The 13,461-nt window shown below is 35.7% G+C and overlaps 1 protein-coding gene across 1 annotated transcript in view; it reads right to left on the bottom strand.

Annotated features, from left to right (window-relative positions):
• Positions 1-3,637: 3,637 nt before the first annotated feature.
• The window catches only part of ZNF570 (zinc finger protein 570), a 35,746-nt gene continuing 25,922 nt past the window's right edge, over positions 3,638-13,461 (bottom strand). The window contains exon 5 of the mRNA XM_037141866.2: positions 3,638-5,662. Within this exon, the coding sequence (XP_036997761.2) occupies positions 4,305-5,662 (1,358 nt within the window). The 3' untranslated portion in view covers positions 3,638-4,304. The remainder of the gene's footprint in view (positions 5,663-13,461) is intronic.

Here is a 13,461-nt window from a genome sequence, read left to right as displayed (position 1 = left end):
GGGCTTAATGTCCAAAATATATAAGAAATATAACTCCATACCCCCCAAATCCTAATTTAAAATGGGCAAAGGACCGGAATAGACATTTATTTTATGAAAGAAGAATACAAATGGCCAATAGGTATGTAAATAGATGTTCAACATCATTAATTATCAGGAAAATTCAAATCAAAACCACAAAGAATTCAAAGAGTTAGTACTTCACACCTGTTTGAGTGGTTACTAAAAAAATGTCAGAAGACAACAAGCATTGAAGAAGAGGTGAAAAAAGTAACCCTTTGTACACTCTGGTAAAATAAGTAAATTGTTACATCCATTATGAAAAACAGTATAAAGACTCCTCAGAAAGTTAAAAACAGAACTGCCATATGACCTAGCAATTCTGAGTATACATCCAAAGGAAATGAAACAACTTTTGTGTCTACAGAGATGGATTAAGAAAATTGTGTGTATGGAATATAATTCAGCCTTTAAAAGGAGGAAATCCTGCCATTTTCAACAACAGGAATGAACCTGGAAGACATTAAGCTAAGAGAAATAAACCAGACATAGAAAGACAGATATCACAGAATCTCACTTACATGTGGACCCTTCAAAAAAAGAAGTTGAACTCAGTAACAGAGAATAGAGAATAGTAGTTACCAACAGGGTGAAGGTGGATAAAGGGAGAGATTGATCAAAGGATACAAATTATCAGATGTAAGATAAGTAAGTTCTGATCACATAATGTGTAGCATGGTAACTATAGTTAATAATAATGTACTGTATACTTGTAATTTGCTAAAAGAGTAGATTCCCAGTGTTCTCACCACACGCACGCACACACACACACACACACACACACACGAAATGGTAATTATGTGACATAATAGACATGTTTGCTTGATTGTGGTAATCATTTCACAATGTATAAATAAATCAAAACATCATAATGTACACGTTAATTATATATCCAATTTTGTCTATCATACCTCAAGAAAGTCAGGGGTAAATGATGGGGAAAAGAAATGTTATATAAGTAGGCTATAAAATGTTCAATGTAAAATCATAATCGTTCTAAAAATTCTGAAAACTGAAGGTCACCAAATTGTTAACAGTGATTGCACCTGGAAGTTGATTATATGTGAGCTATGTCATAAAGAGAATGGTGAATATGAATGGCAACATAAGTAGCACACCTGAGTAGTAATAACTGACAAAAACAAACATCATTTAAATATTTTTATTATAAAATAGTTTAAATAGATAAAAGATACAGAGATTAAGAACCTACTTATAAACCCATGGTCAGCTTTATCAAATTATAAGAATTGATGATACTTGTTTCTGTTTTGAAGAAATAAATGATTATTTGCATCCTTTGCTTAATCTCATTATTCATCCTCCTCAAGTTACCACTGTTCTGAATTTGATGATTATTTTCATGAATGTTATTATACTATTTCTATGTGATATTTAGCAATAGAAAAAGTGATCTGCATGTTTTCAGACATTATATCAATAATGGTACCATGTCATACAAAACTCTCTAATTCAATTTCATTATTTTTGAGAGTTGTTCATGTTGATAGAAGTATAAATAGTTCATTCATTTTAACTACATTCACCTTAATGGCTATTTTGATTGCTTTCAACTTTAAATCTCACAAACAATTCTGAAGTGGATCTTCAAGTACATGTCCCTGAAAATATGAGAAGACTGTACTAGGCATGTCCAAACTTTTGGTGTCTCTGCACCACACTGGCAGAAGAGTTTTCTGGGCCATACATTAAATACATTGTGACATGTAATCACCAGAAAATCACCAGAAAATGTTTTAAGTAAATTTACAGTTTTGTGTTGGGATGCATTCATAGCCACACCTGGCTGCATGCAGCCAATGGGCTGCAGTTTGGACACCCCTGCTAGAAGTTTAAATGTGGATGATGTGTCAAAGAGTATCAACATCCTCAACTTTACTAGATATTGCCTAATGATCCTAAACACAACTACTTCCAAATAGTGCTGTATGAACATTCCTATTGCTGTACATCTTTTTAATCATTGGCAAAGTAATGTTTTTGCCAATGTGATGATCTTGAAATAATTCATTGTGGTTTTATTTACATTTCTCTTACTACTAGTGACACACATAGTGAATTATTCTAATATCCCCAAACCCATTCTTTCTTTACTAATATGATTTTTTGTCATATGCAAAATTTCTACAGATAGCTCATATTCAAGAATTTTCTTGCCATTCTTATGAATTCATACTTCATAGATTAATTTCACAACAAACTTGTGAAAATAAGGGGCAAAAAGGCCATTCAGAATTATGGTTCAAAATGCAGTAAATTGTGAATTAGGAATAATATCTTTGTTATCTTGAGTTTCTTCAGTCTAGACTATATATACTCCTGAGTTTACTTCATTATTCTTCAGTTAAGCATAAAATTTAAGCATGAATGTGAAAATTTATGCTTAAATTTAAGTATAACACTCTCAGCCTCTGGAATTTAACTCCTTGAGAACATTGCCTTTGAACTGATCATCATCATCTCCTCATGCCTGAAGCAGTGACAGTGCCTGGCAAATAGTAGCTACTCAATATTCGCTGAATGAAAATATACATATATTGTATATATATAATTATAGTATATGTACACGCAATGTATATATTCAGAATATATTCTGTAGTCATATATATATACAACCTGTAGCTTTCTTTCCTAAATTCCCTTTTGATTTCAATTGTATAATCACTAGATAAAAACATTTATAAACATTGTACTTTCTACAGCATGGAAGAGTTTAGATGCTTTGAAATTACCTAGATTCAATCATACAACTACCTGGGCCTGGGCCTAGTGCCTTTTCGTGGTACAGTATGAATTTCCAGGTTTATGGGTTTTGGTTTTTTGTTGCTTTTTGGAGTTAGTAGTGATACTCTATTCGTTTATATAAATGTAAGCTTTGTATTCTATAGTAATTGGTTTACTCAACTCATTCTCTCTAGAAACCTTCTAAAACTGGTGTTATATTTTTATTATCTATGTCTATATTGACTTCTCACCTAGAGTACAAAGACCACACTTATGTTCTAAAATTTTTAGTTTTCCCAGTTCTGACCTGTTGCTTCCCAGGGATGTTTGTCTACTTTGTCCACTAAGGAATCTTGTTTTATCTATGAAGGGTAAATGAGTTAACATATGTTGAATGTATAGAAGAATGTGCTATATTTAATGCATCACATGAAGTACTTTACAATCATGATCCTTACTCAATATGTATCAATTTATAACATACATTGTTTCATTTAATATTTTCTAAAATACAGTATCCTTGCCCTGGCCAGGTATGTCAGTTAGTTGGACCATCATCCTGTACACCACATGGTTGTGGGTTTGATTCCCAGTCAGGATACATATGTAGGTTTGTGGGTTTGATTCCCAGTTTGGGTATGTACAAGAGGCAACCAATGTTTCTCTCTTACATCAATGTTTCTCTCTCTTCTCCCCTTTCCTCTTTCTTTAAAAATCAATAAACATAAAACATACCCTCAGGTGTGGATTAAAATATAAGATACTGTATCTTATATTTAAAATAGGGATACATTATCCTTATTTTAAGAATTAAAGAAAACCCTGATTTAAAAAAAAATTATTTATTTATCTTTAGAAGGGAAGGAGAGAAGGAGAGAAATATCAATGTATGGTTTGCTTCTGGTGCATCCCCTGCTAGGAACTGGCCTTCAACCCAGGCATGTGCCCTAACTGGGAATCAAACTGCAATCTTTTGGTTCACAGGCCCGTGCTCAATCCACAATCTTTTGGTTTGCAGGCCCGTGTTCAATCCACTGAGCTACACCAGCCAGGGCTGAAAACCCTGATGTTTAGATAAATTAGGAAAATTACTCAAAGTCACGCAATCCCAAGGCAGTGGTAGGGTATAATTTTCTAGAATGTAAGGTTTTCATCCCAGGAAGTGCTTAGTGTTCAGAGAGAGAAAAATAAGGCTAAAAGGTACAAAAGAACCAGCTAATAAAGCAATTCATAGACAATTTTTTAAAGACTGGGGATGTTAGCTTAAGGACAACAGCAAGTCAAAAAGTTTTAACTGGAATCAGTGATGTATATATTCTTACACTTCAAAAAGATCATTTTGGGTGCCAAGTGAGAAATAAGTTAAAGGAAAGCGAAAGTTGATAAAGGAAGTCCTTTTAGAAAATCTATAGCAGTGATCCAGGTGAGATGGATCATAGACTAGAGTGATATTAAAGAGGGAGAAAGAGTATATATCCAAGGAATATTTACAATAGTGTCTATAGGGCTTGGTGATTGACTGAATTAGGTAGTGAGAATGACACCCCAAGATGGATTCTCTGATGATGAGCAAGGTGAGCATGCTGCCTGAAGGTTTTCTTGCATTCTTTACATTCATAGGGTCTCTCTCCAGTATGAATTCTCTGATGTTGGGCAAGGGATCCACAGTAACTAAAAGCCTTTCCACAAACATTACATTCATAGGGCTTCTCTCCAGTATGAACTCTCTGATGTTGGGTAAGAGATGAGTCATTGCTAAAAGCCTTCCCACATTTAATACACTCATAGGGTTTCTCTCCAGTATGAACTCTTTGATGTTGCGCGAGGTAGGCAATCTGGCTGAAGGCTTTCCTACATTCCTGACATTTATAAGGTTTCTCTCCGGTATGAATTCTCTGATGTTGAGCAAGGTGTGAATTCTGGCTGAAGGCCTTCCCACATTCTTTACATTCATAGGGTCTCTCTCCAGTATGTATCCTCTGATGTACAGTTAGATATGCACGAAGGCTAAACGATTTCCCACACACATTACATTCATAAGGTTTCTCACCAGTATGAACTCTCTGGTGTTGAGCAATTGATGATCTATTACTAAATGCTTTCCCACATTCAACACATTCATAGGGTTTCTCTCCAGTATGAACTCTCTGATGTTGAGCAAGATAGGCAAACTGGCTGAAGGCTTTCCTACACACCTTACATTCATAAGGTTTTTCTCCAGTATGAACTCTAAGATGTTGAACTAGGTGTGCATTCTGACTAAATGCTTTCTTACATTCCTTACATTCATAGGGTTTCTCTCCAGTATGAATCCTCTGATGTTGAACAAGATTTGATCTCTGGCTGAAGGCTTTCCCACATTCTATGCATTTATAGGGTTTCTCTCCAGTATGAATTCTTTGATGAAGAATAAGGGATGAGCTCTGGCTGAAAACTTTTTCACAGTCATTACATTTCAAAAGTTTCTTCTCTGTATAGATATTCTTCGGCTTAATAGCCATTAAATTTCTTTTAAACCTTTTATTATGTATATCATGTTTATATATTTTTTCCTCTTTTGAAACAATCTGTTCTGTATGAAGTAGTGTGTTCACATGAAAACTTTGCCAAGATTTCTTATATTCTTGTCTTCTTTCATTAATAAGGCCTTCTTCATGAATGATAGTCTCTTCTTTAAAATATGCGTTCTGATTCACTGTTTCCCTCTCAAAATGGCCCTCACATTTCCATTCCCCTCTTAAATTGGAGTACTCAAGGCCAAAGCTTGTAAATTTTTCTATTATCTTCTGAGATGACTGTGCTTCATAAATGTCCTGTTTTGGGGTTAATTCTTCACTCTCATACACAGATTCCCAGCCTGAAAAATAATAAGAAAAAATGTCTCCTCTATTATGTACCAGGTGGTACATTTATGAAAGTACATAAAGTGAAGTGAGTTTAATAGCAAATGAAACCAATGAGAACACTGGCTTTCATAGTTCTGAAGTGTGTAAGAAAAAACAACAACAAAAAAACAGGTTATACAGAAACTTGGTGGGGAATGATTAGAATTATAGAAAAATCAGTAAGGTAAATCTCAGGTCAAGAAGAAATTATGAAATAAAAACTCTCAGTAAAGTCGGAACAGAGAGAACATACCTCAACATAAACAGTACATGTGAAAAACCCATAGCTAACATCATACTCATGATGGACATCATACTCATCATAACATACTGAAAAGCAAGTTTTTTTTTTAAGATAAAAAAATCAACAAGATATTCACTCATGCCACATTTACTAAGAATAGGATTGGAAGTTCTAGCCACAGCAATCGACAAGGAAAAAAAAGGAAATGGCATACAAATTGGAAAGAAGTAAAGCTGTCATCATTTACAGATATCATATATTTCTATCATATTTCTATCATATATAGAAAACCCTAAAGCTTCCACAAAAAACACTTTAGAACTAATATATCCAGTAAAGTAGCAGGATACAAAATTAATATTCAGAAATTGATTGCATTTTTATATACCACTTTTGAAGTATCAGAAAAATTAAGAAAATAATCCAATTTAAATTGTATAAAAAAGAATAAAATACCTACAAATAAAATTTAAACAAGGAAATAAAAGACCTGTACTTGAAAAACTGTAAGAAATTGAAGGTACAAGCAAATAAAGGGATATACATGGCCATGGATAAAAAAAATAACATTGTTACTACCCAAAGTAATCTACAGACTCAATCCAATACCTATCAAAATACCAATGGCATTTTTCACAGAACTAGAACAAATACTCCTAAAATTTATACTAAACAACAAAAGATCCTAAATTGGCATGGCAATCTTGAGAAAGAACAAAGTTGAAGGTATCATGCTACTTGACTTCAAACTATACTACAAGGTGATAATGATCAGAACAGCATGATATGTGGCATAAAAACAGACACAGATCAGTGGAACAGAATAGAACTCAGAAATAAACCCATGACTATATGGCCAATTATTCTATAACAAAAGAGGCAAGGATATATACAGTGGGGTGAGGACAGTCTTTTCAATTGATGGTGGGAAAACTGGACAGATACACGCAAAAAGATAATAGAACACCTTCTTATGGGGTATCTAAAAAAACTCACATGGAGTAAAGAGTTAACTGTAAGACTTGAAACCATAAAACTAGAAAAAAAACAGAGGCAGTAAACTTTTTGACATCGTTCTTAGTAACATTGATTTTGTACATGTCTCCTTGAGTAAAGGAAATTAAAAAAAATAAAGTACTTATATAAGATATCAAATACAACATAAAAAATATAGTCAATAATTTTGTGATAACCACATATGGTGTCGGATGGGTACTAGACTTATTGGAGCAATCATTTCTTGAGGTCTATAAATATCTAATCACTTTGTTGCACACTGAAAACTAATATAACTTTGTATGTTGACTATTATGGAAAATTAATTTCTAAAAAGGAGAAATTAAGAAGATGGCTGGACTCAGTTAAAACTTTATGCATGTTTGAATAATACAGGCACCGAAATAACCTCCATTGATATAGTTGCTTCTTTTAAGAACATTCACTTAACATTGTGAAAGGTGCTATTCTAGAAGCTTTCAATATCACAGTAAACAAAGCAAAGATCTTTACCTTCATGGACCGTATTTTCTTTGGGAGACAGAACATAGGTGCTAATTAACTAAATTTTATTGTATGTTAGAAGGTACTAAGTGCTACAGAAAAAAAAGCAGGTAACACTATTACATGGATATCTCCCTGTCTCTCTCCTCCTCCTTCCTTCCTCAATTCCATCCCTCCCTTCCTCTCTCTCTAAAATTAATTTTTTTAAATCCTTAGAGGAGGATTTTTAAAAAAATCAGGTAAAAGATGAGGAGTGTTGAGGTCAAAGATAGGAATCATTAATAAGCTAATATTTATTAATGGACATAATAAAAAAATCAACAAACAAGTGCTGGCAAGGTCATGGAGAAAAGGGAATAGTACACTGTTGGTGGGAATGCAGACTGGTACAGCCACTGTGGAAAACAGTATGAAATTTCCTCAAAAAACTAAAAATGGTACTGCCTTTTGACATGGCAATCACACTGCTGGGACTACACTCTAAGAATCCTGAAACACCAATGCAAAAGAACCTATGCACCCCAATGTTCATAGCAGCACAATTTAAAATAGCTAAGTGCTGGAAACAGCCTAAGTGCCTATCAGTAAATGCATGGATCAAAAAACTGTGGTACATTTATACAATGGAATACTACACAGCAGAAAGAAAGAATGAGCTCCTACCCTTTGTGAGAGCAGTTAGCTATGTAAAATAAGCCAGGAAGTGAAAGGCAAATACCATATGATCTCACTTGTAAGTGGAGCCTAATTAACAAAACAAACAAATGACCAAAACAGAACCAGAGACATAAGAATAAAGAACAAACTGACAGTAACCACAGGGGAGGGGAGAGGGGGAGAATGGGGGACAGAAGGTAAGGGTTGTCAACAAACATGTATAAAGAACCCATGGACAAAGACAATGGTAGGGGGGCATTGAATGTGGAAGGTGGGTGTGAGCAGCAAAGGGGAGAGTAATGGAGGGGAAATGGGGACAACTATAATTGAACAACAATAAAAATAATGTTAACATTTAAGCAAAGATTTGAAGAAAGTGATTAGTTGCTTGGATATTTGGAGAAAGTTACTTAGATATCTAAAATAGAAGCATATTTGGTACATTTGAGGACTAACAAGAAAGCCAGTGTGGCTGGGGAGGAGGGAGTAGTAAAAGATATAAGATAAAGGGTAACAAGATTACTGAAGCATTAGAGGCATCCTGAGCAATTTGACTTTTACTCAGCGGATGGAGAGTCACAAGTGTGAGTAGAGGAGTGACATAATTACTAATTAATGAGCACAGTGGAAGTTGGGAGGCAAGAGGAGAAGGAAGGGGACCTACTTCAGTAATAATCAAGAGATTCTGTCCTCCAGGGGGACAGCAGTCTTCTAGAAACCCAGGCATCCTCTTAAAGAACCAGCACACAAAATCTTGTTCAAGCTACTTACCCTGGGCTGGCAGAGGGAGAGCAGACTGGAGTAGTGTGAGTACAGACTGGGTTTTGTGGCTCCAAGGAGAGAGCCAAAGGGACAGCTGCTGTTATCCCTGTGCTGAATGTATTTCCCACATTGTACAGAAATGCCATCTTTCCTAAGTTGAGCACTCCCCTCTATACTGCATTGACCTGGAGAAATGCACTAGACCTACCCTATTAATTCCCTGTCACCTGGCCCTGCTGAGTTCATGCCCTGCACAGAAGACAGCTGCCTAGGCACATGGTGTAGAGGTCCAGGAAGATTCAGGGTGTGTCAGCATCTGAGTATGTGGTTCTGGGGCTCCTGTGCCATGCACCAGAGAGACCCTAATGTCCCAGCCAAGAGATCCACTAGCACCACACTCCCGACTCTCAGTGGCCCTGATCTGCCTAGCTCATGCTCTTTGGCCAGACTAGACCTGCTATACATACTCTCTTGAAAGACTCTTGAAGAGTTCCAGGCAGATTTAAGGACAGACTGAGTTGTGTGGGTTTAGGGTAAGGGCCATTTTTCTCTTGCATGTCTGATGAGCACCACCATTCCAGGAGAGAGCCCTCCATTCACAAAGCAAAATCTTGTGTTTGGGACTGATGAATGAATGCTACTGGTCTCACCCTGATGAATCCGAGACCCTGCTTTGCCACAAAGGTCCACAGACACCCAGCGGGTAGCACCTGGCTATGGTGTACCTGGAGACTTTTGCCTCAGACCCAGCACTGGTTCTGAGTTTAAATCTGTGTAAATCTGGTGATCACCATTTGTTCTTACCGGGAGACTCATAGAAACCTCCCTCATGCAACTTGCATGCACACAGAGGCTCTTTCAGTAACTGAGACTAACAGTCAGTCAGCAGGCAAAGGCAAATCTCGGGGTGCCTTGGGCCTTTTGCTGACCTGCACCAAGACTTGGTCCTGGTGAAAACCAACTATGGTGCACAGCTTGGCCCCTCCCACACATAGCCAGGCCCAGTGGAGTCAGCCACAAACTGAATCACTTTGTATTTCCAAACAGGTAGCCCAGGGCCAGCCACAGGCAATGCCTGATATCAGGTCTGGACCAGAGTCCCTTGATAGACAGACTCATAAAACATCAGGGCACAATGCAATTAGATCCAAAAGTAGCAGACACAAAATCTTAGCAGGCACCAGACCCTGCTGTGGCAAACTTTGCTTCATGGTGTCAGCCACTGCATAACATCTCATATACTATGGTCATAGTCAATACTATCAGCCAACTGAAAGGTCAACCTACTCACTAAATATCAACAATAATAAAATCTCATATACAACAGGAGGGTTCATATAACCCACACAAGGCATTCCTGTATCATCTAGTTCAGGTGATGAAGGAGACTGCAACTGAGCCTCACAACACCTACTATATAATGACACCAAACCAAGACTGGGAGGCATAGCAGATGTACTAACACAGAGAAACAGACACAGAGAGGTAGCCAAAATGAGGAGACAAAGAAACATGCCCAAAATGAAAGAACAGGGGAAATCCCCAGAAAAAGATCTAAATAAAATGGAGGTAAGCAATCTACTAGAGTTCAAAACAATGGTTATAAATAGTCTCATGGTATGTAGAGTAAGAATGGGTTAACTCAGTACGAACTTTAAAAAAGGGTAGTGGGCATAAAACAGGACATAGAAACCATAAAAAAGAACCAGGCAAAAATGAAGAATACAATATCTGAAATGAAGAACACTCTAGAAAGATTCAACAGCAGGCTAGATGAAAGAGAGAATCCAAATCAGCAATTTAGAAGACAAAGTAGCAGAAAACATCCAATTTTTGCATCCAGAGCAGCAAAAAGGAAAAAAAGCATTAAAAAATAAGGATCTTTTAAGGAACCTCTGGAACAACATGAAGATCCGTATCATAGGGGTACCAGAAGGAGAGAGCAAATGCATTGAGAATCTATTTGAAGAAATAATGACTGAAAACTTCCCTAACTTGGTGAAGTAAAAAGACACACCTGTCCAGAAAGAACAGAGAGTCCCAAAAAGATGAAACTAAAGAGGCCCACACCAAGAAACATCATAATTAAAATGGCAAAGAAGGTTAAAGACAGAGAACAAATCTTTAAAACAAAGGAAGGACAATTAGTTATCTAAAAGGAAACTCTCATTAAACTGACAGCTGATTTCTCATCAGAAACATTTCAGGACAGAAGGGTTGGCAGGAAATAGTCAAAGTGATGAAAAGCAAGGATCCCCCCCTCAACCCGCCACCTCAAAAAAAGATGACTATACTCAGCGAGATGATCATTTAAAACTGAAGAACTGTAGAGCTTCCAAGATAAGAAAGCACTAAATGAATTCATTACCAACAAACAAGTATTACAAAAACCATCAAAATACTTCTTTAAGAAGAAAGAAAAAAGAGGAACAGGTTATAAAGAATAAAGTGGCAATAAATACGCACCTATTGATAATCACCTTAAATGTAAATAGCTTAAATTCCCCAATCAAAAGATACAAAATAACTAAATGGATTAGAAAACAAGACTCTTGTATATGCTATCTACAAGAGGCCAAATTCAAAAGGAAAGATGCACACAAATGGAAAGTAAAAAGATGGAAGAAAATATTTCACGCAATGGGAAATTAAAAAACAATCTGGGATAGCTGTACTTATATCAGACAAACTAGACTTTAAAACAAAGGTTTTAATAAGACACAAAGAAGAACATGGTGATTAAGGGATCTATCCAACAAGAAAATATCTTTTATAAGCATTTATGCCGCCTACCTAGGAACACTTAAATATAAATAAATCTTCATGAACATACAGTGAGAGATTGACTATGTAATACAGTCACAGTAGGGGATTTTAACATCTGATTGACATCAGTGGATAGATCTTTCAGATAAAAATCAACAAGGAATCAGCAGCCTTAAATGACACTCTAGACTAAATGGATTTCACTGATATTTTCAGAGGATTTTACCCCCAAGCAGCAGAATATACACTCCATTCAAGTGCACGTAAAACATTTTCAAGGATAGACTACATGATGGGCAACAAAACAAGGCTCAATAATTTTCAGTATATTGAAATCATGTCAAGCATGTTCTCCAACCACAATGGTATGAAACAAGAAATCGGTTACAAGAAAATTTCTAAAAAACACAAAAATATGCAAGATGAATAACATGTTACTAAAGAATGAATAGACTAACAATGAGATAAAGGAAGAAATCAAAAGCTACCTTGAAACAAATGAAAATGAAATAATATCAATCCCAAAGCTATGGACACAACAAAAGCAGTCCTAAGAGGAAAATTTATAGCATTGCAGGGCAACCTCAAAAGTAAGAAAAATCACAAATAAATCATCTAACCTTACAGCTTGAAAAAACAAACTAAAAACAGGATATCAAAAAAAAGCCCACAGTGAATAGAAGCAATAAAATAATAAAGATCAGAACAGAAATTTAAACAGTAGAGTCTAAAAAATACAAACAAACCTCAATGAAGCCAAGGTATGTTTATTTGAAAAATAAACAGTATTGATAAACCTTTATCCAGACCCATCAAGAAAAAAGTTAGAGGATCCAAATGAGTAAAATTAGAAATTAAAGGGAAGCAACAACTGAAACCACAGAAATTCAAAAGATTATAAGAAAATATTACAGACAACTATATGCCAATCAACTCAATCTGGGAAAAATGGATAAATTCCTAAAAACACACTATATTCCAAAACCGCATGCAGAAGAAATAAAGAAATAAACAGATCATTTACAGAATTGAAACAGTAATAAAAAATACTACCCCTCCCCTGCCCCCCCCCCAAAAAAGTCCTGGACTGGAATGCTTCTCAGGTAAATTTTTCCAAACTTTCAAAGAACTAACACCTATCCTTCTTGAACTATTCTAAGAAATTCATGAGGAAGGAAGACTCTGAAGTTCATTTTATGAGGACAGCATTACTCTAATACCAAAACAAATAAAGACAATGAAAGAAAATGAAAGGCTAATATCCATAATGAACATAGAAGAAAAAATCTTCAAAAAAACATTAGCAAACCAAACCAGCAATACATTAAAAGGATCATACACTATGATCAAATGTGATTTATCCCTGACACACAAGGTTGGTACAATGTCTGCAAATGAATTAATGTTTTACATCACATAAACAAAATGAACGATAAAAATTATATGATCAGATAGATCAGCAGGTGGCGAAAAGGCATGTGACCATATTCAGCACCCAATTATGATAAAAATTTTCAGCAAAGGGGAAACAGAGGGAACATAACTCACAATAGCAGGGGATATATGAGGCAAGCCCACAGGTAACATCATATTCAATAAGAAAAAAAACTAAAAAAATTTTCCTTAAGATAAGAAACAAGACAGTACACTTTTGCCACTCTTATTCTACATAGTACTGGAAGTCCTAGCCACAGCAATCAGGCACAACGAAGAAATAAAGGGCAGCCAAATTGAAAAGGAAGAAGTAAAACTATTATTATTTGCAGGGGACATAATATTGTATGTATGTGAACACTAAGAATTCCACCAAAAACTACTAGAAAAAATGCAGTTAAGTAGCAG

This window comes from Artibeus jamaicensis, unplaced genomic scaffold (genome assembly GCF_021234435.1).
Source record: "Artibeus jamaicensis isolate MK-2021 breed Jamaican fruit bat unplaced genomic scaffold, CSHL_Jam_final contig_589, whole genome shotgun sequence".
NCBI lineage: Eukaryota > Metazoa > Chordata > Mammalia > Chiroptera > Phyllostomidae > Artibeus > Artibeus jamaicensis.
The sequence above is the reverse complement of the archived record's forward strand: the minus strand, read 5'-3'. Positions and strand labels throughout refer to the sequence as shown.